Source organism: Folsomia candida, unplaced genomic scaffold, assembly GCF_002217175.1.
Source record: "Folsomia candida strain VU population unplaced genomic scaffold, ASM221717v1 Fcan01_Sc004, whole genome shotgun sequence".
Classification (NCBI taxonomy): domain Eukaryota; kingdom Metazoa; phylum Arthropoda; class Collembola; order Entomobryomorpha; family Isotomidae; genus Folsomia; species Folsomia candida.
The window spans coordinates 11,871,278-11,895,920 of NW_019091196.1; the positions used below are offsets into that span (position 1 = coordinate 11,871,278).

A 24,643-nucleotide genomic window follows, 5' to 3' on the forward strand; every position below is an offset into this window, starting at 1 on the left:
CAAGATCACCGAAATTATATTTTGTCCGTTTATTATTTCAGGGTTAAAAAACTTTATAAAAAGATTCAACAAATTATTGGTAAGGTTTGAAAAAGTATAACAGAGCAACTCTTCAGTCATATTATAATTTGAGCAATTCGATTCGAAAAACATGGAAGACTTTCGTTCTAAAAAAACGACGTGCGATAACGTTTTGCATGTTACAATGTATACCAATATTACATTTAATTCATTAATTGTTATGGTCAGGTCAACAAGAAAAATTATCGCGTATCCGGAATCCCCATTCAGTTCTTCGCCATAAAGGTAACTCGGTACTTCCCTCGTCTGGATCCTCTTCAATGCAAAGATATTGGGCCACACCCATTTTCCTGGCGTCTTTCGGGTGTAAAAATCCCTTTGACCCCTTCTGCCTCTTTCTTGACCTTTCCTCTAATTCTAACAAGTGATTCACTGCGGCATCTAAATCGGCGACAAATACACGTGGCCATGGAATAAGCAATGATTGAAGAGTAGACATCCTGTTGGTTAATGCACACGGATAAATATCAATTTGTCGTTCAAAAATTGTTTTTTTTTGTGATTTCACTTACGCCAAGACACTCTTAACTCCTTCTTGCGTCAAGTTTTCTTCACCAAGTCCGCAACGCCACCGGTAAATTCCGAGATGTTTAAGTTTCCTGAGTCGAAACAGGGATTTAAAATCTCCTCCCTTCAGTCCTATGTTCTGCAGTATGAGTGTTTCCAACATGTCCACCATTGACATGGTCACAGAAAAATGCTCAATTACTGGTGATAGGCTGGCATGCCGGTACCGCTGTTTGTTATTGATCATGATCACTTTGAGAGATTCGCAGTGGGACAATACTCCAAAGTTTATGGGTCCTTGTAATTTTCCCACAATTTCAAAATGTACAAGGGACTCGGAATTGGAGGAAATAATTTGTTCAAAGTGGGTCCAAGAAATTGGGCGACCTTTTGTTGCACTGAACTTTATCTGAGTTAACCCTCTCAGTGATTTGAGCAGGTTGAGAACGTGATTTTCGAAACTCGACGCTGGATTTGACTCGTCTTCAAAATGAGTCGGTAGTCTGGAACAATATTCAAATTGCTTGATCGAAGCGAAACATTGAGCAATATTTCCGGAAGAGAGATCATTTGGATGAATAGCGGTGTCTGGACGTGTCAATTGTGGACTATTTCGCCGGTAACTCTTGTTGAAGATGCTGAGTGGGGTGTGGTACTCGAAAAGTCGGGATTCAATCAGTCTTTCACCATGGTATAATTTTATACTTTTCAGCCCTCTATGTCTTCCCATGAATGCAAGAACTTCCGCCATCAACTCCGTTTCAGAGGTTTGTTCCCACATAACGTTGGCGAGTGTGTGCAAAAAGAGCGTGGCTTCCTCCAATTTGGGAGCTTGCACCATCCGTAAAATTGCGATTTGATTGTGCCAAAATGCCATGACCATGTCGTGGTCGAATCCTCGTCCATTCAATACATTTACAAAAGCATTGATATGCGTTTCCCACAAGAAGGTGATGTGCAGATGAAAATTGTTTGAGTTCAACGTGAACGACTTCAATTTGGGTAAGTGTATGGGATTAATTGGGGTGATGAGTCCTTTTAGCTTCCCACTAATATTCAGGTTGGTCAAACTCGAACCATTCTTCATGGTGTTGTAGACAAATTCTGTGCTTGCAATCCCTTTCGGTGCAACGGTAAAAGATTTCAGACGCGCCGGGTTCATCACAACTGATGTCAAGGTTAACGACGTGGATAAACCAGCAATGGTAATGCAAGGAATATAACATTTTGAGAAGAAGGTGAGGTATTTTTTGGCATGACCGTCACTCACATTTATGCAATTCACAGGTCCAATGAATTGGTCAATTTCATTACTTAATTGCCGACATACTAGTCTCAGCATTTGTCTGTCTCTTGGACGAAGCTGAGTCAAAATTGTCTCACGTATCTGTAAATAATAATTATCACCGAGCCATGTTAAATCCATCTTTTACATGTAAACGAATATTTTTACTCGTACCTCTACTGGAATATTGAGAAAATGCGAGTCTTCCGAGCATCCTTGACATGCAGATTGAGTTTGACTCCCTGCCCCCAAGAAGCATAATACCCTCCGTAATTTTGAAATTGCTGACCCCATCTTTCACACCCACTTATTTTTTTTTCTTAATTCACCAAATTACTAATCCCAAACAAAGAGTGAAATAACACTAAAAAGATTTTCTATTGTTTTAAGTACTTTCATCACAAGAATGCATTTTAAAATTAAACCACTTTATTCATAGGCACGGGCAGACTGAGCAACTGACTGGTGATATGATTAATGGTTATCTTTATGCCTCCAGTATTTATATTTATTGTTTTTGATTCCTGCCAGCTTTACGTTAAATATGTAAGAATAAGCGTCCTCAAGTTTCACCTTTAGTTTTAACAAGAACTTATTGGGTCTTTTTCTCTGCTTCTTCTTCTTCTTCTGTGAATGTACATACATCCGTCACACAAAAAGGTTCATTCTCCTTTATCCAGCAAAGCACAACTCTCAAATATCACCAATGAAAAAGTCCACCAGTTTTACAAGGACTGCATTTATAACATAACTACATTTTCCAAATATGATGGTGTGATTCTTCTTCTTCACTTCTAAAGAGTTTTAACCTTAAAATTTTCCCATCATCATCCCATCCAACCGATTTCCAACCTGTTGTGATGGGTTTGTATTGAGCATGGCGTTAGTTAAAACCACGGAATGAATAAAATACACAGTCAAATATATCGATATTATTGACACGAATAAGTAATCAGACGGCATACATCCGTTGACAGAAAGTGATAATTAATATGATTCAAATTAATGAGAAAGCACAACACAACTTAATAATTTACGATACAAACACCGCACGAAACATGAGCTTCTAAATTTTACCTCAGAAGATCGAGTTGAAGGTTATGTGCAAGTTTCTCAAGGAAATCCTACACCCTTTTTATGCCCGTCCATGATTATTTGTTGAAGAATGGTGATGATAAAGCCGTGTATGGCATAGTTGTTTAAGCCACAGCAAAAAATGAGATTGACTCTTCTGGATCTGTAATTAGAGCAATGTAACGCAACAACAGGCACAGTCTGCAAAAGTGATTTCGACCGTATGCATTCATACAATACATAGTTTGGAATGTATAAATCAATTGTTTTGATATGAATTGGATATGAAAATCAAATACGTAGAAATGTTTGACCATGTTTTTCAATTTCAATTTAATAATCCATCCAGCTTTATTTTTTCATGTCAAGTTCGTTGCATTTTGTACACTATAGCTTGAGACATCATCATATTTAGATAGCGTACTTATTATTATCAACAGCCGCATTCCATAAGTAAATAGTAACAGTTTTATTTATTAGCCTATGCGTAACATAAGTATATCAGCAGCGTTTTTTATATGTGCATACACAGGAAAATGACGTTTACTAGTATTACTTAGATATTACTAACAGTATTAAAAGTAGCAACCCAATAACGTATAAATCCACTGCATTGGCACCTGTCAGTATAAGGTCACAAATATAGAAAAGCTTTTGATACGAAATTTCCAAGGGTTATTTGTCAATTTCAATTGATTCCCAGAGTATACATACTTTAATATTTTGTCAAAATTTTTGGCTTTGGCTGCTATGCTATTACATATGTATGAATATTATCCATTATATTCCTCACTTAAAGCTTTTATCTTTAATTTTGCCCATCGATTAACTATAAGTCTTACACAATGTTCAGTACATACAATATAAATTATACGAATATTCAGTCTTGACACGACTTTATATTCCATAATCCTAACCGACTAATGAATACTTGTCCATGTATTTATTTATAATAGTGAGCAAAACTTAAAGTGGAATTCAATACAAAAGCAATTATATTCTTCCTCGGATAGTTGGATGACATTGCTTAGGACCACCTTTTCCACGGCTATTGAAATTTTCATAATGAAAACCCAACGACTAAACAACAGCATGTACAATTAATAGATAATTTACAGTCGTCCTCCCCTGCCCTGTCTCTACTTTTTCAGCTAAAGTACAAAGACGTTTATCAAATAGGTAAAAATGATTGACATTTGCAGATCCGATTTAATTTGTAACTTGAAGAATTGTGTAGCCAGTTTAGTAAGTAAACTGTTTTTTTGCATGAAAAAATAGTTTTCAGCTAACAATTTTTTGTAGCACCAAAAAGCACGTACAGAAAACGTACTAAAATGTAGTCCATTATGGAATTATACAATATTAATTTAATAATTCAGCCTGATAGAGATATCTCTGATTACAATGTGGCTTTTAAAAGGTTAAAAATAATAAAATTACTATCCCCAAAGAGGAGTCAGCCCATATAAATTAATAAATTATTCATGATCCTGAATAGTAAGATGTTAAAATGTGACGACTTGAGATTGCACATTGTTCAGAGATTAAAAGAGAGCGAGTAATACATAAGTACTCAAATTAGTTTAAAAAAAGTCAAGTTTTCTTTTAGTATGAGATCAGATATATATTGGATCAAGTCTTTTGCTCTAAAATTCTCCAATTAATATTCAAATCTTGGTAAATAGTAGCAATGCGTTTATATAATGTAATCTCTGATCATGGATAAGTTATTCTTCCTGGAGGTCGGCTGTCCTCCTCATCATCGTCAGTTTGAGATGATGACGCTTCATCCGGCATAAGTTGACCACCTGAAAAAAAATTGCATTTTAAACACAACATATACAGCGCAAATTATGCCTTGCAGTAACTCAAGAAAATATTAAAGCTCAACGAATAATAAGTATTTACGTAGCACAAAATAATTATGATACTGCTTTCTACTGTTTTATTTTTAATTAAAAAAAACAAGCAATTTAAATTTGAAATGCATCAATATTTATTCTCATCATCTCTTTCTTCGTATCGTAATAATAACTCATTCGTACTTTTTCCCAAGGAAAGCTGATAACACAACAAAGAGTAATAATATTTGTAAAGTGATTTTAACATTAATTAAAGCTCTGAAATAGTAGTTGGAAAAATCAGTAGTACAGTTGTTGGAACAAGAAAATGTAGTCTGACTGAATATAGTAATTAGGGAAATTACCGTAAACTCAGAGGCGGTAGTTTGGGCGTGGGGCGTAATATGTAAGCAGTACGGAAACAACAATTTTCTGGCGAATTCTTATTTTGTTTTTAGGCAGGCAGATTGGGTTGGGTTGACATTTGAAAAACAAATAATCAGGAACAGGGGGTCTGAATTTTTCGCAAATACAGTGGCTGGTTGAGCAAGGTTATAAACTGGTCGTTTCGCTAATGACAGAAGATTCTTCCATCTGAAGTCCAGAATCGGTAGAGCTCGACTTGCTGTCGCCCTTTTTGGCTAATGGCATTGGACCGATTTTGGAACTAGGCTGTACTTTCTCTTCTTCTAGACCAAAATGTATCCAAATCGAAACAATAAGCACAACATCTAATGTTTCTACTTGATCAAATTATGACTGACTGTAGTAATAAGCGTTACATGAGCAAATATTATTCCTTCCGTATAAATAAAGCAACGACTACTTTCTAAGCACAGGAAAATAACAACACACGTATACATTTTGCTCAATAAAAAAAGACAGTGTAACTATTGAAGAAGAGATATTTCCAAAGTCCGTAAATTAATATAAACGCGTTTCCGTACTACCGGTACCACTACCACTATTGTACAAACTACACCAGCAACAATAATTTCAAATTACATGCAAGCACAGTAAATAGCTTTCACTCAACTCGACGGCACAAAAGTTTAAAGAAGAAATATGTGTGAGGGTAGGAAATTATTCTACAAAGAGTAGAACTACTTATGGAGACAATGCCATAATCAACACAAATTCATTCACTCCTCTTATAATCTTCATCAGTCATCATTCAATTTTAGTACAAAAATAAAAAGCAGTCAAGCATCACAAGCAAAAATAGAAATGCAAAATTGTTGACTTACCGGAAGATGTGGCAATAATACGATCACATTTGTTTTTGTCGGAAATTATATACCAGGCCGTCATGAGGAAAAATAACCCTCCCAGGACTTCGACAAAACAAGTAATGAACAGAGAGTACTGTAAACTTTGAAACTCGAGTGCAGCACTTTCATTGCTAATGTGCGTAGAATTGCACGACATATCTTCAAAGTTCATAGTCTGGAGTAGCGAAGAATTAGTAATAATTGAGGTAGCATTCATTGTTATCTCTGTTTCATTCTTTTGTCGCAACACTTTCTTCAATTCGTCCGAAATGATTCCAATCAGATATGGACTTCCGGCATCCCCAAATGCATGACTTAATAGAATTTGGAATGCTTCAGCGGTCGATCGTCGTGTTGGAATGACAGTATACTGCAGAGAATAATAAATTTGAGTTATTGTAGAAAAATACTACCAATAAAAGCATACATACGTACTATTAGATATTTCATTAATTTAAATACTCACCAATAGAATGTCTGCTACAATTGACCAGTTCAAGTTTAGGAACAACTATATAAAATCAAAATCACAAATTAGCTGACAACGAACAATATGTAATTTAGTTTTGTCAAAATGGACATTCATACCTCGGCAAAAAATATTAGTGTAAAACACGCCACAGTGTGATATTGGGCAGTGACGGCAGCCAAAAACATTAATGGGGTGCTGGCAAGAAGTCCAAAGGCACATATCCTATTTAAGATAATTAGGTCAAATGTTAATAATTACAGGTTATATTTAGCAATTCTTTTAGGGTGTTATGTTATGTAAGCACGTATTATTATTACAATGGATCAGCACGCCCATTACGAATTCTGAACTTTTGAGCAGCATAGGAACCAAGTGGAACTCCGATTAACCCCGATAACATGGTGACTACTCCGAATTTGAGCGATACGCTACATAGAAAAATATACAAAACATTATAAACTGTGAATGTTGATGGGTTAATAACTTGAATGAGCTTGACATACTCTGACATTTCCACATGTCCTGCTCCATCCTGAATTGTAAGTCCATAAGTAATAAAAATAGGACCCCACCAAGCTAAAGCTCCAGCAACGAATGTAACGCAGGTAAATCCAAGTGTAGACAAGATGAAACTTTTACTGAAAGAAGAAAATCATAAAATTAATCAATGTTGCAATGGTCTAGCTTGATTCATTTATGCATGCACGATTTGAACATTCCATAAAACATACTTTTTTCGCAAGTAAACGACATCCTCTTTGTACGATGTAGCTTTTAAAGCTGTAGAGCCCTCTGATTGACCTGAAAAAAAAGCAACAAAACTATTACGTTTCTGTGGGAGTGGACAAAGTCTCCTAAATAAGACTCACCTCGGGGAGGATCAATCATGGCGATAAGTATAAGGATCGTAGCCTATAAAATAAATAAATACAAGTAAATAAACTAAGGGGCAATGTGAAGCATCAAGACAAGGAAGTAATGATATGCAGGTGGCGAGATGAAATGATAATCTCATACCGGATTTCCTTTCCTTGTTACAAGTTACTCGCATAGTTTTCAATTTAATACAACTAGTAGTTATTTTATAATAATGGCCACACCCAGCCCCTCCTCCAGTAAAAGTGTCTTTGTTACACCTCCATCAAAGCGACAAAGGGTCCAGGGTGAAGGGATTGCTGCTCAAGTTGGGTGTACAATTCTTCTGACAGGTATTATGATTAAATAATATATATACATAAGTGGCTTATCCAATTAAATTAATTAATGACAATATCTAGGTTTATGTAAAGCAGGGAAAACCACAATTTCTAATGAAATGAACAGCTTTCTTGGTGGTCGCGGTTATCTTGTGAAACAACTGGACGGAAAGAAGTTACGTAGTGGAATTTGTTCAAAGTTGGATTTCGACAACCTTGACGATCGGTCCGAGTTTGTACGTCTGGCTGGCGAATCAGCAAAATTGTTCACAGAGATGGGATACATCTCTCTCGTCTCAATAGTGGCCCCACTTGAGAAGGTATAATGCGAATTAATGGATGTTTGTATCAATAATGAAACTACTGTTGATATTATAGGATCGGAAAACAGTTCGTGAGTCACATGAAAATGATGGTTTAAGGTTTCTGGAAGTCTTTGTGGATCGATCCAGAAAAGATTGTTCACACGGTCTTGAGAGAAACGGTAAAAACTATAAGATCATGTATATTATTGTGTTATCTAACTTAGTATTGAGCCAAATTGATGGCGATTATCAAATACCAACCAATGCTGATGTTCACTTAAGACGAAGTGGGGATAATGTAGCCGAGCTGACAACACAACTAATAAATGAGCTCATTTTATATGTATGTACAAAGGAGAAATTATGCAATTCTTAAGTGAAAGTGACTTTTATGAATAATTTTGTGTTTGTTTATAGACAATAATTTCCCCCATCATCATTCCACCACAATCACCACAATCGCCCTTTTCGCCTTGTGGAACAATATCGTCACCATCTACGTCAACTACAACTTTCAACTCGTCTGGTTTAGAGTCAGAGTTTGATGATGATGATGATGTGACAAGTTCCACCACCCCCTTTAAACTTCCGCAGAACGGAAGTGCTCTTCTCACCATTTTCAACTACGTGAAATCAGTGATGATAATGAGAGGATATAAGGGGACGGATGAGCAAGTGGATAAGGATGAATTGTTTTTTGAGATAATGAATGAATGGGAAGAACATTATAAAACCAATGTTGGTGATGAGAGATTCTTTCCTGTGCTTCTTCCTCACCCAACAAATAAAACCACTCCCACCACAACTCCTACTAAAAAAACAACTCCAACTAAAAAGAAACAGGATGAGTTTATACCACTTTACTGGGACGGGAAGCAATTATTGTTTGGTAAATTTTATGAAAAACACTTACATCCATTCTCACGAAAGTGTAATGAATGCTGGCAAACTAAAGACAACTGTTCCTCACACAACAAGACCAAACTTACTCAATTTGCAATTTTACGTGACTTGAATGAAAATGCAATCAGATACTATGTTCCTATACAACATCAAGTGCAAAAGAAACAACAATGGACAAATAAGTTAATGAAAGCCTTAGTGAACAAGTCAAAAATTCCACTTCTTGGACTGCACTTAAAGACCCATCCCGATTCAAAATGGTTTGAAGAGTATTACAAACCCATTCTTATCTCTTCACCTGATAAGCAACCAATCATGAATACAATTAAGGTTAGTTGTTTTACTAATTAATATGCATATACATGAAGTACTTATCTTTATGTACTTTCTCTTTACTCATAGTTGTCTTTGGGTTTCATCTGCCTGTTCCGTAATCTTGAGAGAGTTGGAAATGCCACCACCATCCTACCACACAACCTACTTCACTCGAGAATTTGCATTTCTGCTGCTAAGTTAGATGTTTTGGAGAGAATGTTGTTGAAACATGGGATAACTTTCACCGTGGGTGATGAATATGAAGAACAGTCTTCAACCTCCCCCATGGCTGCTACTTATTGTGGTAACCTCCCTCGTGTCTATTGTGGTACTGAGCCAGACAATAAGATCAACATTGGCCTCAAAGTACAAATTGGTGGAGGAGCTGCCAGTGTTTATACACAGTTAGTTTAATTTATAATACTATTAGCGATTCCTCTTTATGATTCACTAGAGTAAAACCCGTCATACGACGGGCCCTGTAATTATTTGTACGGAAGCGTTCGCTGAATAATTTACGTTATTCACCCATGGCAAGGGACGTGGACCCCCTTCCGTGTGTTGCCCCACGGACTTTAACTTGTAAAGTACTGGCGGTACATTTGTCTTGAGCCACCGTCTAGTTCATTTTGAAAATGGCGTGCAGTTGGTCTCTCCGCAACCTGCGGCCAAACTTAGTCAGCAGCAGAATGGGGCTACTTGCATTGAGTTACTCACTCACACACTCACGCAGATCTCTTCACTTTTATATATAAAGATATTCATGTATGTATTGCAGCTCCGATAAGTTTTTTTCCGGTCCTCTGTATCAACCCACTCTCACTGATGATGAAAGAGAGATTGCAAATTCCATCACCACTAATTGGAGGAAAGACGTGGAGGTGTCAAAAATGAAGGGGTGGAAACCTGATGAAATCACCAAATATCAAGATCAACTTGCCATATTTAAACGAGTGGAGGCTGACTGTACGAGAAAGGAGGGCTTGGGAATTGCAGCCCTAATAATAGCAGAGATGAAGGGACAGTCCCATAATGACATCCTCATTCAACGAGACAACAAAATTTATGAGTATACCAATAGTGCTGAAGAAGGAGATCTGCTATATATTCAAAATGTGTTTAAATTCCTAACTGGATATTCTCTTAAAATTACAACTGCTCATTCTAATGATTTAAAATTAATGGATATGTCTTTTGTTTGACATACTTATAAATGGAACAGAGTTACTTACTACACTTCCCATAATAGGAGTAACTCGAAGTGACCACCGCCAGTCTTTAGTAAATTTTTCCGTCTCGGAACCAACAATATATCCCAGCCCACTGCAAGAGAAACACGAATTTGAGTACATTTAAGCATGATCAAATTATCCTTATCCTCAGTCAAGTAATTCCATTTTCTCACCTTCCAACTGGAATGGCAAAATAAAACAATGCCAACATTTTTGATCTCATGTCATGCGTGAACATGTCGCTAAGAATTGTCGGGGCTATCGTCGAATAACTTGCTTCACCAATTCCAACCAAGGCTCGACATACGACAAACCATGTCCAACTTTTCTGTAAGTTGACAAAAACAATTATATGTAAGGGCACTGCACTGGTTTCTTAATTTAACATTGATTTACGTATTTGTTTCTAACTTACATCCATAAATGAGCCAAGCAAAGTGGTGAGACTCCAAAGAAAAACTCCAAATGCCATTATAAATCTTCGAGAATATCTGTCACCCAGATATCCGAATACAGGAGCAAAAATCATGTAACTGATTACGAATACTGTTTGAAGTAGACCACCCTCACTGTTCTCAATGCCAAACTGAAAACCAAAAGATTATAAAAGTATTATTTTATGTCAAAACTTAACACAGGGTAGTCGGAGGGGAAGACCCTATCTAACTTACGTTACACTGAATTTTATCCAGAATCCCTGAAACAGAGAAACAATTCATAAATATCGCATTACTAATTATACTTACGTATAGTCGGAATTCTTACCGGCAAGGGTGAAGCGATCCATATAGTTGATGAGGTTGACGTAGACTAATATATTTAAAAAAAATAAACAATTTAATACAATGCCTTTCACTGATAATATGTATGCAATTTTCATTTATTATGTTATACTTACCTAATACGGCAACTGTGAGCCATTGCGATTTTGTTATACTGCTACAACTTTGACCGGAAGATTCAGTAGATATCCCTCTCTGCATAGCTACTGCACTACTGGAGGACGACAATTCTTGACTACTTCTACTAGATACTTGATTCTCCAGATAATCATCACTAACTAATTTCTGATTCGACTTATTGGAAGGAATTGCTACATCTCCGCCACCCCCTCCATTCGGTCTTGTTGATGTGGACATGTCACTTGGTTTAGTTTAGAGGGTCACACAAGATCTGAAACCAAAAAATAAGTAATACTATTGAGTTTCTCCCAATCACATGAACAATAGATACACACATCATGAGATGATGAGAAGGCAATAAAATGCATGTAACACTCAATAACATTATGTTAACGCATTTATGCCAAAGTATGTCAGCTTTAGGTCGTATCTTTGTGTATAACCTATCACCGGATGATAAGGTTCAATTTTACTACATCACATGGATTTTTATCGTCATTGTGTTCAAACACCAAACTAATGATTCATTCATTCACAGAAACACCAAATATTTACACGGTAAAGGTAAAAGTCAACAGCAACTACTATACCGATAAATCGCCCTGAATTTTAACTCGTAAAGTTATAAATGATATCCTGACCCTAGTTTCCTCCATGCAATAAAACTTTCAGTATAGCTTCTTCACTCGATCCTTTCTCTTACATTTATTCAATCACGATATAATAATTCTGCCGTACCGTTGATACCATAGGTCAACTACTTGGCCTCCAGACTTCTCAGAGTTCTGAGAAATACTGTTATGATTTAAAACCAGTTGTTTACAAAACATAGAGGAAAATCCCTTTTAAATTGCTGGAAATGTATACATTTCAATATCAACCACAACTACATATGTAACTTTAAACCTCAAACAGCCCCTCTAAATAAATGTGACAACTCCCTACAGTATACATTGACTAACAATAGCGCTTTTTGTAGTAAATTCCAGTCTCTGCTGTATGTATGTAATGTACCTTACTATTTTCCGAGGGGAAAAATTGTCCGTGTTATTTGTGTGGAAATGATACTGTTATCATTATACATACATTTGGTTCACTCACACATTGGCCCATAAACACATAAAGACTCCAATTGTGCCACGTAAGGGAAAATGGAATCACGCCATATTTTTTGGGACTTTGAATACTACACGACGAGAGATAATGATGTATTATTGCTGACGAAAGATGCATTGCAGCCGTATGTAGTTTTCATTTAAACAAAATTTATCATATCATCGTCATACGCATATCATGCATATGAATGAGTTTCCTTCATGTGATGGGCAGTAAATTGGATAAAACTTAAAGCCTTATTAATCTCGGGGTTTCCTCTTTGTTATTGCATAATCGACAAATGAATAAATTGTGATTTAATAGTCCAAATTCCAAGCAGTAACGAGATAATCATTTTTTTTCTTTTAATGATATGCATGATAGGAGAGTGACTATCTGGAAATTATAGACGACTCTGCATGAGCATGACTGACTACCGTTTTTTCCGTGACATTCACATTGCTAGAAAGATTACGACATCACTGATACGTACAGAAGTAAACGATGAACAAGGAACTCCAACAATAATTTCTTTTTCTGAGGGAACTGTTGAGCAAGACAAATATTTCACGGGCAATGTCAGTAACTTAATCCTATACTTTTCTAGCGTTTGGCTTTTTGTTAAGATTAACTTGGTGACCTGCACATGCATGTGTATACGTGTGACGGATTTACCCACCCTATGCACGTCAAATCTTTTCGTTTGATGTCTAATTTTAAGTTGAACATTACAAATTGGCTTATCTAACTGAGCCGTGTGCTTTAACAAATAAATATTCTCATGGATTACAAGGAAAATGAGAATCATTGATATAAGAGCCGCAGCAGTCAATGCAATATGATGATAATTGTGTGATGGAAAGAATTATTAGTGTAATTGCAAGAAGGTTTTTACTGTATACGTATACCTGATGAAATACGCACAATTACCATAAAGCTACTCAACTAATCAATGACTTCATGACATGATGCTGACAATTATCATAATTACAACCCATACTAATGTTCAAAAGCATGAATAATTTCCATCTAAAAATGTATACATAGCGCGCAACTGTAGCGTGCACCCACTCATATCCACATGCATGCTCGAACAAATGTTTTAAAAATTAGGCAATTGATTTTCTCTTGGTACAAGTTGAAATTGAGATAAGATATAAATAACTAACCATCTGTCGCTTAATATTCTCTCAGGAAATCAAAGGACTTTCCATATTATCTCAACAAAGTAAAATGAAAGCCATTTCTCTCTTTGACCAAACAAAAGAAAACAATCCGAATCAGAGATGCATGCAATGCATTTACAATAACAGTAATAAAACACATGTACAACATAAATAGAGCAAGTTAACACCAATTTAAATCCCATTAAGTGGAGGATCAAGTATCAAGTTTAGAAAAAAACAGAGAGAGAAATGCATATAAATGTACGTACATGAATAACTATGCTATTTCTGGGTCGTTGAAAGTGCAAGTGAAGTGCTTATTTACGACGAGTGCTCGTACGCTTATTCAGAATTCTCGGCACAATTGTCAATTACTGTCGTCTGTTGGTGAACCCACTTGACTAATGAAACGCATTTATTATTAACACGTGCTAACTAACGACGACAAACATGGTGTTTCCACACTTGAGAGTTTATCCGTTGATAAAAAGTGCGGAAGTTCACTTTATTCTCATCTATGTATTAATTAAAATATCACGGACCAGCTGCTGTGAAACAATTGGACGAGATACCAAGAGTAATTGGCGGAGTAATGCAATAATAGTCAATTCATTAGCTGAATTAAACGCCCTTCCGAAAGATATTCTACCCTAACTAAATAATCCCAAGTACAACAATATTATTTATTATACTTCACGTGCAAGTTTTGCGTGCACGTATTAGAAATGCGACATGAAAATGAAACAAAAATCAATAGAAGAACTGAAGTAGGTTGTAATTTACACTGAAATTTCCAAAAGTATATTTCAAGCAAATAATTGATTCGGATCAAATCGATCATTCTTGCGTCGCATGACGCAAATACTTACAAGTGGAAAAGTTGGAATATTAAAATTTAATAGCCCTTCAGCGAGGTTTGCATATAACTCGAATAAATAATAGAATAAATAATGAAGTTCGAATAAATAATAGGCCCCGATTCTACTAAATATTACCCCCACATTTACCACGCAAGATGAGTTGAGATTACAATACAAAAGGTTTCCACCGATTGTGTGTGTGTGCCAAGGCTTAGTGTTCCATATAATTCAGTCAGTATTCCTATGTCAAGCTATAAATATCCAATTGGAAAGAGCTTACAAAACTCTTTTTAACCGAGCACTAATGTATGTAGAATGGGAGAGAATTGTACAAATGACACTGATTATGCTTTCCTTCTGTCAGGCATGTTTTCCTATAATCAATAAAGTATTGCGATGTTTGATGTCACATGAAATGAATGAATGTCAGCAGCTTTCACATTCGCATTTTCTGATTCGGAGATGACATCTACTTAGACTCATATGCTTTTTATGAATTGCGAATTTATCAATTCTCTATTGACTGTATTCAGGTCGAAAAGCAGACAGTTAGTCAACACACCCACGCTTTGCTTTCATGCAAAAATGAATGGGATGTCGTCGTTGAGGTGCATTATGTGTTATCTTACTTGTTACAGTTGTGCAATAAAACTTGCGTATTTGACGAACCGACCAAAAAATGTGATATTTCCCATAATGCATGTTCAATGATATGTTTTAAAGCGCAAGAAAATGGTCATTAGTCACATACCTGAGGAGATCTGGAGCAAAAAGAAAGGTTTCAACCTTGTAGCGATGTCATCATCATCAAAAGCTGATCACACAGAATTATGGAACGGATGCGAGCCGGCTTCTTTCTGGCAACTATTCTCAAGTTCCCAAATTGAATGCTTTTCTTTCAACTCGGTCCTCTTCAAAAAGTTAATCTCTTTTCTATTACAAGTATTTAGAACTCTGGAGCAGCTTATATAGTACTGGGAAGAGATCCAATTTTTGTACAACAGCTTGCAAAAAATTGAGGTCCACGTGTATAAAACCCGGTCGGTATATACTCCAATAACTTAAGAATATGCGGTGACCTTTGGCATTTTAGTTAATAGTTCGTAGTGGCAAGGATTTTTGGTGACCTGAATTGAAAATATTTAAAATTAAGGCAAATCAAACTATTTTTATGTAACTAAATGTAGTTTAAAAATAATAATTTAACACAATACTGAAATACTATCGGTTCTTACCGTATGTATCTTTAGGAATGCACTATGTCCCGTGTCGGTTAAATACTGACTGGTTTTGACTTTGCTGCTGCTGGATGGAACTCGGTCGGTTCCTGGTGGTGTGACTGGATTTTTAGTTTCTGAGAGCGTATCACAGGACGGGAAAACGTTGATTCATTCACTCCTCTGTGAACATCCGATGCAAAAAGGGTGAGTCAGTTGGGAGCAAGTTCGGGGGTTACCTTGAATCTTGTGCAACAAAACCCCTTTTTACTACTACTACCGGGTTTCTCCGAATTCCGATCCGAATTACGTGGACTGCTACGTCACAAATAAGAACCACGAATCTTGTGGAACATAACACGTTTTCTTCTTCTATGTCTACTCTGGCACGCTATTATGCGAATGACATCCGGTATTGTATTATTCTCCAGAGACCGGGTATTTTCTTTCACCACCACAAACCCCGATGTAATTACAGGTCAAATTGCTTCCTTCAGGGTCGTCGCAATATGTAGACCATAAAATGTTATCAAGATTACACGATCTGCAATTTAACAAAAGAGTATTGATTTTATGCACACTTTCATGAACTGTATGTTCTACAATTAAAGAAGAATTTCGGCAGAAAGTAGGTGAAAGAAAGTTACTCACCAACACGTCACAATCTTGTTTAAATCTCCAACAAATGAATAACCGTGTTTACTTTACGTTTCCTGTTATGATGATGACTTTTGGCAGAGAGAACAACCGCTGCTGGATAAGTAATAATAATGACACACAAACCCAACCAATCAACTAACTGAAGTTCACCAGTTACTGAACTGTGCCAAAGACTGAACTCAACTGACACATGGAAATCTCTCTCTCGTATTTACTAACGTGGGCCAACGGTGAATGAATTGCATCACTCGTGAGAAAAAATGTGTGGTGTGATGATGACGAGGACGGATGGAGGTGGTGGTGGATTAGAGACTTGGATTGGTGAGAAACTGGGGAAGGAGGAGACTCTTTTGGATCAGGCGAGAAATGTGAGAAAACCACGAGAAAATTAATTTTATTATGGTAAAAAAAATCTATTTTTTCACATTCGTTCGTATCAATCAACCCCCTTTTACACTTTTACTTTCAGTGTGTCGCAAATGGATAAAAATTACTCCTCATAATTTACAAAATGCTAGAATTTTCTGAAATTTGATTGAAAATGTTAAATATAATTTTTCATGCATTTACAATAAATTTGATTGTATGCAAATTCCAGAGGCGCCTGTTTTCTACTTCCTCCGCCATAAAATGACCATCTGCTTTGCAGAGTACTTCCGTTTCTGAAAGAAAAGCGTTTAGCGTTTACTACCATCATTACCACGCAATAACTTCATGGTTCGTTCAGTCCATATTCAGACTCTTCTGCTACAAAACACCATCCCCAACGTCCCCCGCAAATAATGAAATGTCGTTGGTTGGTGGGTATTATATTTCGTGTACAAATCTGCATCGTCGAAAGTGAGAGGTTCTCAGCCGAAGAATTGCTTTTGTTTGGGTCTCTTCACCGCCGTGGCGCTCGTGTTTTGTAACCGTGTTGATTCTGTCTGTAGGAAGAAGAATACATTCACCTGAGAAGCAGCAGTGTTGGAGATGATAGTTTTTGGTTTGGTGGTGGTGAGTGAGTAATGGTGTAAATGGAATGAATAACAAATGCACAATTTGAATAACCAAAAGCTTCGGTGGTGTCAAATTCAACACAACACAGCAGCATTTCATTTAGTAGGCATCTGTCGTGATCTCATCTTTTTATATCGACATCACCCATTACGCTAAAAAGTGTGTAGTGTGGTCTATTTTCTAATGTCTGTTGTTTACAAGTTTCTACACTTTTACATTACATTAATCGAGAATTTTGCTGGATTTTACAACAATAGGTGAGTATACTTGAGTGATAGTGCGTTCGTTGGTGTGGGTGGATTCATATTTCCAACCGGATCATTTATTTACATTCCATACTTGGTTGGTTGGTTGTGGAACCATCGTCATAATATTACATTCATTCGTTTGTACATTAGTATTGTTCTGTTTGTTGTTTCTCTACGGGTGAATTAGGGCGAGAGAGCGAGGGTGACTGAAACGGAACCGGGAGGAAGTTGTTATCAATATCAGTCAATCAATAACATATCTCTGTTGGTGTGGTGGTGTACAACAGTTTGACCAGTTTATTTTGTGGCTGGAAAGCAGGGTTGTTGTAATGTTAAATATTTAACATTTTTAACAAGAAACGAAACAGATTAAAATTTGGTGAGTTTTTAAGTTCTTCTTGTGCGTGATGCTGGAGTAATTTGCAGAGAAAAAGGTTCTGTTAACTACTCGCTGGTTCAATTTTTTTTAAAGTACAAAATACTATTAAACTGCAATGCCAGTGAGTTGTGAAACCTGAGGGTTTGACGTGGTTTGACGTGAATTTAAACTGGTACATAATATGTACTACATATTAAGAGTAAGCTATAAAAAATAGGAATAATTTGAGCATACCCAGACATAAAAACTTAATGGTCCCTTTCAATAAATGGAGTTGAATAGAGTATAAAAAATATTGTTTATTGGCATCAGTCAGTTTCTGCACGTTTGACGTTATTACTAGTTGCTACAGCTGGATTGACATTGAGAAATTTTGTTGAGAATTTGCTGAGAAAATTATTCATTGTGACTCATAATTCACAATTGCAGGTGGTCGTGTCTTGAGTGCTGATAATATAAAGCAAACCAATTAAAATGTTGAAGTTTATTCGGGGGAAAGGAACTCATCTTTCGGCTGAAAGGATTAAAATTCAAAAGGAACTTTATGCATATAGAAAGGTAATTCTAATATAATTCTAGTAATTAAAGTAAGTTGATTATAATAATTTGACACCAATATATTTTTATCATGCAGACTGTTACACATGGATTTCCTTCAAAACCTACGGCCCTGGCTTATGATGCAGACCTTGGATTATTAGCGATTGGCAACAAATCGGGATATTTGATTGTGTAAGTATTCATTTATTAAATCGACTGAAATGAAACCCTTTAGTTTAATTTGTCTATTTATATGTACCATATTCAGAGTTGGACAGCCAGGTGTAGAATTTTCAGGTCAACATCCATCAGATGACTCAGCAGTGATCCGAATTGCATTTGTTCCTAAAACTGTAAGTTTCAAATTGAAGGATTGATATTTTTATGAGTAACCTTTTGAGTAATGTTGAAATTTTTTGCAGGCCAAACTTATAACGCTGTGTGATAACAGTAAGCAAAAGTTCACTTAACTGAAGCTTGAAATTATTCCCATCTTCCTGACTTTCCTCGATTTGTGGTCCTTGCCCTCCTTCGTCGCTTTTTAATTTATATATATTAATTTTATATATTATGTTTAACTAGATTCCTTACATCTTTGGAGGTTCCGAAATTCTCACTTTGAATTGGTAAAAAGTTATTCTTTGGAAGGAAAGTAAGTTGTAAACCTGAATATTTTAAACATGTGTACTCGAATTAGGGTTTAAACTTAAACTATACTTTGACTTATCAGATTAAAGAAGATTTCCACGCTAGTTGTAAAATCTGATGGAAAACAAGCTTATATAGGAACAGAAGGTGGAAATATATACACTCTTGATATCGAGAAATTTGAAGTCGGAGATAAAATTATATACTTGGATGTCGTTCTTCAAAAGTAAGTGAATTGTTTTGAATCATTGAAAGAATTTTTTGAAACAAATATTGTCTTTACTCTATTTCTAGTGGTCCTGAAAATTACAAGGTCAATCCGGGAGCAGTCGAGTCAATCTTGGAAGTCCAGTCAGAGGGAAAGCTAATTATTGGATATGAGCGAGGGCTAATCGTCTTGTGGGATCTTGTTACACAGAAAAACATACGGGTAAGATCTAAAATGATCATCCGAGGTACACAAATATCTAACAATAACAAATTGTACGGCTTTCAGAACTATGTATCGACCCAACAATTAGAAAATGTATGCTGGTATGAGGATGGGAATGAGTCCTTGTTTGTTTCATCTCATAATGATGGTTCCTACGTTATCTGGGACATTGAAAATGGAAATAAACCAAAAAAGGACGCTACCACACCTTATGGTCCATTTCCTTGTAAGAGAATCGGAAGGATGAGATTCTGGAACGATGCAGATGGAGAAAGTATGTGCGTTTTTAGTGGTGGAATGCCTAGGGCAGCGTATGGTGACCATTTCACAGTCACCATTAAATCCGAAGGTATCTGAAGGATAAACAACTTTAAAGCTGTTAGTACATAAATCTATTTTTTATATAAAATAATTTTAATTGCAGCATCTTCTGATGGACCTCATGTAACCTTTGATCTTTCTTCCAAAGTCATCGATTTTGTATTAATTCAGTCTCCAAATCAAGTCGAACGAGCAGTAGAAAATGGCGAAGATGAGGAAGAAGAGATGCATTCTCAGCCTATAGCACTTGCCATTCTTGCTGAGGAAGAATTAGTTATGATTGACTTAACTTCTGAAAACTGGCCTTCCATGTACCCGCTGCCATACTTAAATTCCATTCATCCCTCCGCCGTTACATGCTTTCAACATATCGATAACGTTAGCGATCAAGTATACAACGTTTTGAAAAAGATTGGAATACGTGGAGAGCATTCAAAGAAACCATGGCCCTTAACCGGTGGCAAATTAGTTCCCCGACCCGCTGAGGCTAATTCATCGTCAAAGGGTGCTACCACTGCAAGTAAGAAACCTCGAGGAAAATCTCTGCTCATCACTGGCCATGAAGATGGATCTGTTCGATTTTGGGACTACACGGACATTTGTTTGACATTATTGACAAAATTCAGTTCTTCCGTCTTATTCAGCAGTAACATGGATGACTTGGATGGTCCAATTCTTGATTCGAGTAATACCAAAGATGATGAAGACGATGAGTGGCCACCATTTAGAAAAGTCGGAGTTTTCGATCCATACTCAGATGATCCAAGACTCGCGGTAAAGAAAATAGGATTCTGCCCGACAACTGGTGTTCTTGTCGTTGGTGGCACTGCAGGACAAGTCGTGGTCGTCAATTCACTCAAGCGAGGCATCTTGGAAGAACCGTCTAAACTCGAGGTAGTTAAAATTTGACATACTCGCCCTATATAACGATATTAATAAGATGAATTTTGTTTTCGCATGCAGATTACAACATGTAATTTGGTGGCCGACAAGGATGGGTTTGCATGGAAGGGACACGGGCCACTCGATTTTAAACCAAAGAATAATCCAAATATTGGCAACAGAGAGGGCGAAGAAACCTTTGTTGTGGGTGCACTAGTAAGTTCATTTGCATCCAAGTAGTTGATGCATTATCATTCATATTAACGTAATAATACATTTATTTTGGTCAGGTTCAAATTCAGCCTCCAGCAGCAGGTAAGTATTTAATGAGAAATATTCAGCTTTTTATAAACTATTTTTAAAATTCCGCACGATACTTTCAGTGACTGCACTTGCTCTGGATGCTCCTACCGGCGTTACAGCTATTGGTACTGGTTATTATAACTATGGCTAGTTAATTATTCATATGACTAATTTTCAACTTATCTACTACTAGGTACTGCGCACGGAGTTTTACTTTACGATTTTTTTAGAAGAAAGGTCGTCATTACCAGATCTACTTTAAACCCCAATGGTAATTTTAACATGCACATTTTAAATGTAGTCCAAAATTAAATAAATGAATTTCGTTAAAACCCCGATTAAATATATATGCTCTTGTGTAGATATAATGGCTGCTGGAGATACTCCAATTTCTAGGCGAAAATCTATCAAAAAATCTCTTCGGTTAGTAAAACCATCTTCTATTACTTTTATTTTATCAAGAAAGTATTAAATTTGCAACAACACTCTTTGCGCAGCGAGTCTTTTCGCAGATTGAGGAAAGGCCGATCTCAGCGCCTGCCTACAAGTCCGGTGAAAAGCCCTTCAATGTCTGCAATCCAATCGAACGAACCACCATCAAAGTCTGTGGAGAGGGCAATTGAAGCTCGAGATGAATCTATGACCTCAATGGTCCGATGTGTCACATTTGCGAAAACTTACATTGTTAGCTGTAAGTATTAACTCTTACATGGATAATTCTCAGGATATCTATTTGGATTGGATTGCAATAAAATTATGTTTTTCGCAGTGCAAACAACGACTCCAACTTTATGGGTGGGCACGAATGCTGGTACCGTTTACGTGTTTACAATTAATATCCCTGGTGGCGAGCGGAGATCGAAGGAGGACGTGGGATGTCAGATTGCCAAAGAAATTCAACGTAATTATGAAAAAAACAATCAATAGTAGCAGCATGCAAAAATTTATTTAATGTGATACTGAAGCATATTATCATGATAAATTTTTCAGTGAAACACAGGGCCCCAGTTTTGTCAGTTATAATCTTAGATTGTAATCAAGGAGCAATTGAAGGATTTTCTCCTCAACATGATCATCTTGGTCCTCACAAAGGTATGTATATAATATATGTATACATCAAATTGAGCTATCATAGTTGTTTCGTACCTCGCTAAACAGTGGTAAATAACGTTACATTATTTTTTCAGTGGCTTTATCGAGTGAAGAACAAGTGAAGGTACTTTAATCTTTATAAATGTCTATACAGATTGAGATTCTTATGTTCAATTCGTTACTAAAATCGATGGTATCATATTATTTTGCAGATGTTTACTTTGCCCGCACTACGACCTTTTGGAAAAATGAAATTAACAGCACAGGAGGGGTCTAGATTACGAGTAATTCGGGTGCAAACATTTACGTCCTCGGCAGATCCTTCATATTCCGAAAAGTGTTTGAGTTGCATCACCAATCAAGGAGATTTATACGTTATTAGTGTCCCAGACCTCAGGTCCGTTATTTGATATTATTCAACTATTGAACACCAATCCAAAAACCAGGTCCCATCATATTGTCATTCTCACTTATTCTTCCTCAATGTATTTCCAGAAAACAAATTGTATTCCATCAGTGTCTAAAACGGGTAACAAATAACTTTCAAATGCTTGCTTGACACACATTTTATGGCTTGTACAGTTCTTGCGTTACATAATTTTTTCCCATTTCAGGAAGATATCACTGGAATTTCAAGTTTTACTTTCAACGAATTTGGCGAAGGTAATCATATTACATTCTCGTTACCCATACATCCCAGTGCTGAGTTAAGATCTATTTTTCAGCCGTATATCAAATAAGTTCGAGCGAGCTGCAAAGAATAAGCATATCTACAAGTGGAGCCGTTTTTCCTCGTTGTTCCATTAATGGGCATGTGGAAGAAACGACAACTTCAAAATCAGAGTCAAACCATGTTGTGCTTTCGCCAATTTCACCCTCTACATCGAATACGTCGAGCATGCAGGTTGATGATACTTCTGAAGCCGGAGATATTACGATAGATAGTGTACGGGATCACACAAACAGTTCACCGCTTCCTCCTGCTGTGACCAGCACAACGTATGCCAACAAATAGTCAAACTAATTATCGTCGCAAGTTGAGAATTAGCAAGAGGGACAAAGTAAATTATACAGTTGTGTTTTTAATTCTTTCCATTATAGGGTTGTTGAAGAACGTCTTATCGACGGTGGTACGTTGCTTTCTACGTCGTCAACTGCTGATGGAGTTAAGAGTCAGATTCGTAGTGTCACCACCGGTAATAAATAAGTAAAATTTGTTTGCTTTTGTTTGCTACAAGTATTATGACCTGTAAATATACAACGTTCTCTGTTACAGTCACGACTACAACAGTAGTAAATTCCGTCCAAAGTAATTTCTATTAACTTCTGTTAAGCTAGTTCAAATTAATAATTTTATAATCAAAATAACAAATTGTAATATGCAAATTATATTTAGATACGAGTGCAAGTAACAACGCAGCAGCCTCCACATCCACGACAGCCTCCTCAGAAACCACCGTAGTACGTGCCCCTTTGGCAGAAGAAGAGAATGAAGAAAATAGCAACAATTTTGCTCCTCCTCGGGAATCGGCCCTTTGAGATTGTCGCAACTTAGATTTTATCTCAGTGGACGTTGATATTGTAATCGACCACCAATTCTTACTGTATTATTAGAATTACTAAAACAAATGCTTCTGACCGTTGCTATATTGCCTTGTCTAAACATTTCTCTGGACTGGAAAGATTGATGGCTGCCTCACACGTTAGCTATTAGGTTTAGTTGAAATAATAAGTTGTAGCTCGTACTTAATTCTCATTTCGTGCTATATGGTAATCCCGTCGGTAACACAGCTAGTTGTTGGCAATGCAATGTTATGTATGTATTAGTACTTATTGAACAGGCATTTACTTGTTAATTTTAGTTATTAAACTTGTTACGAGCGGTTTTGGGATATTTTATCGAATTGCATTTCCAATTAATTAGATAATGTTTGCGGTAGCTATTTAGCTTCTTTGCTAGTTGACGCCAATTTTTAATGAATTATATATATTCTAGTAGACTAGGATTTGTGCTGATTTGTAATTGTTATCAGTGGTACCATTTGTGCGTACCCTCATCACATCTCTCTATATACATATATATTATATATACGTATGTTAATAATCGTATCGACAATGATGACTCTGATCTTTTAGAAAAATATGTGCCTTCTAAAAAAATCAATCTGCAAAAAATTTTTCATTTCATTTCATCACACATGGCTGAATTAATAATTAGTTACTCCATGTTTTTAATTAATTGTGATTGATTGATGTTCAAATTGATCTTATATGACTGATGTTTTTCATACATATTTTGCAAAATTTCATGCTATAAAATGCACTTAACAAATAAAAATGAAAAATAAAAACAATTTCTTGTAATGACATACTGATAATTTTACAAGTTTTTGATGAATTATTCCAGCATAAAATA

At 36.2% G+C, this 24,643-nt stretch overlaps 4 protein-coding genes across 10 annotated transcripts; 2 read left to right on the forward strand and 2 right to left on the reverse strand.

Annotated features, from left to right (window-relative positions):
• Positions 1–11: 11 nt before the first annotated feature.
• On the reverse strand, positions 12–2,929 carry LOC110849317. Its single transcript, XM_022096725.2, has 3 exons — positions 2,048–2,929; positions 594–1,975; positions 12–521 (listed from the first exon to the last, which is right to left on the reverse strand). Exons 1-3 carry the CDS (start codon positions 2,165–2,167, stop codon positions 251–253), a joined length of 1,773 nt encoding a protein of 590 aa, XP_021952417.1. The 5' UTR covers positions 2,168–2,929; the 3' UTR covers positions 12–250.
• Positions 2,930–3,265: 336 nt separating this feature from the next.
• Positions 3,266–16,595, reverse strand: LOC110849552 (protein spinster). Of its 6 annotated transcripts, none has more exons than XR_002547842.2 (18): positions 16,374–16,595; positions 15,741–16,266; positions 15,257–15,632; positions 11,381–11,655; positions 11,248–11,292; positions 11,154–11,179; positions 10,898–11,068; positions 10,656–10,810; positions 10,483–10,573; positions 7,401–7,443; positions 7,263–7,332; positions 7,035–7,169; positions 6,849–6,959; positions 6,648–6,753; positions 6,526–6,570; positions 6,036–6,429; positions 5,154–5,474; positions 3,266–4,755 (listed from the first exon to the last, which is right to left on the reverse strand). XR_002547842.2 is itself a non-coding variant. In XM_022096972.2 (17 exons), the coding sequence occupies exons 4-17, from the start codon at positions 11,619–11,621 to the stop codon at positions 4,664–4,666; spliced, it is 1,725 nt and encodes a 574-aa protein (XP_021952664.1). In that variant the 5' UTR covers positions 11,622–11,655; positions 15,257–15,632; positions 15,741–16,266; positions 16,374–16,594; the 3' UTR covers positions 3,266–4,663. The 6 variants fall into 6 exon arrangements, 2 of the variants coding, with proteins under 2 accessions (XP_021952664.1, XP_021952663.1); XR_002547840.2 differs by having other exon boundaries at positions 5,154–5,477; positions 16,374–16,594; XM_022096972.2 differs by lacking the exon at positions 5,154–5,474 and having other exon boundaries at positions 16,374–16,594.
• Positions 8,100–10,591, forward strand: LOC110849553. Its single transcript, XM_035851020.1, has 4 exons — positions 8,100–8,375; positions 8,450–9,265; positions 9,338–9,654; positions 10,029–10,591. The coding sequence occupies exons 1-4, from the start codon at positions 8,229–8,231 to the stop codon at positions 10,450–10,452; spliced, it is 1,704 nt and encodes a 567-aa protein (XP_035706913.1). The 5' UTR covers positions 8,100–8,228; the 3' UTR covers positions 10,453–10,591.
• A 476-nt stretch (positions 16,596–17,071) lies between the features above and the next one.
• LOC110848623 (lethal(2) giant larvae protein) lies at positions 17,072–24,605 on the forward strand. 2 transcript variants are annotated; one of them, XM_022095878.2, is made up of 26 exons: positions 17,083–17,638; positions 18,438–18,566; positions 18,643–18,740; positions 18,817–18,901; positions 18,971–18,998; positions 19,131–19,200; positions 19,279–19,422; positions 19,491–19,626; positions 19,693–19,978; positions 20,054–20,844; positions 20,914–21,048; positions 21,123–21,147; positions 21,216–21,260; positions 21,329–21,406; positions 21,498–21,558; positions 21,633–21,826; positions 21,905–22,036; positions 22,126–22,227; positions 22,323–22,351; positions 22,440–22,624; positions 22,723–22,756; positions 22,842–22,890; positions 22,953–23,226; positions 23,329–23,423; positions 23,504–23,536; positions 23,624–24,605. In XM_022095878.2, exons 2-26 carry the CDS (start codon positions 18,483–18,485, stop codon positions 23,764–23,766), a joined length of 3,336 nt encoding a protein of 1,111 aa, XP_021951570.1. In that variant the 5' UTR covers positions 17,083–17,638; positions 18,438–18,482; the 3' UTR covers positions 23,767–24,605. The 2 variants fall into 2 exon arrangements, with proteins under 2 accessions (XP_021951569.1, XP_021951570.1); XM_022095877.2 differs by having other exon boundaries at positions 17,072–17,638; positions 19,491–19,978.
• The last annotated feature ends 38 nt before the right edge of the window (positions 24,606–24,643 follow it).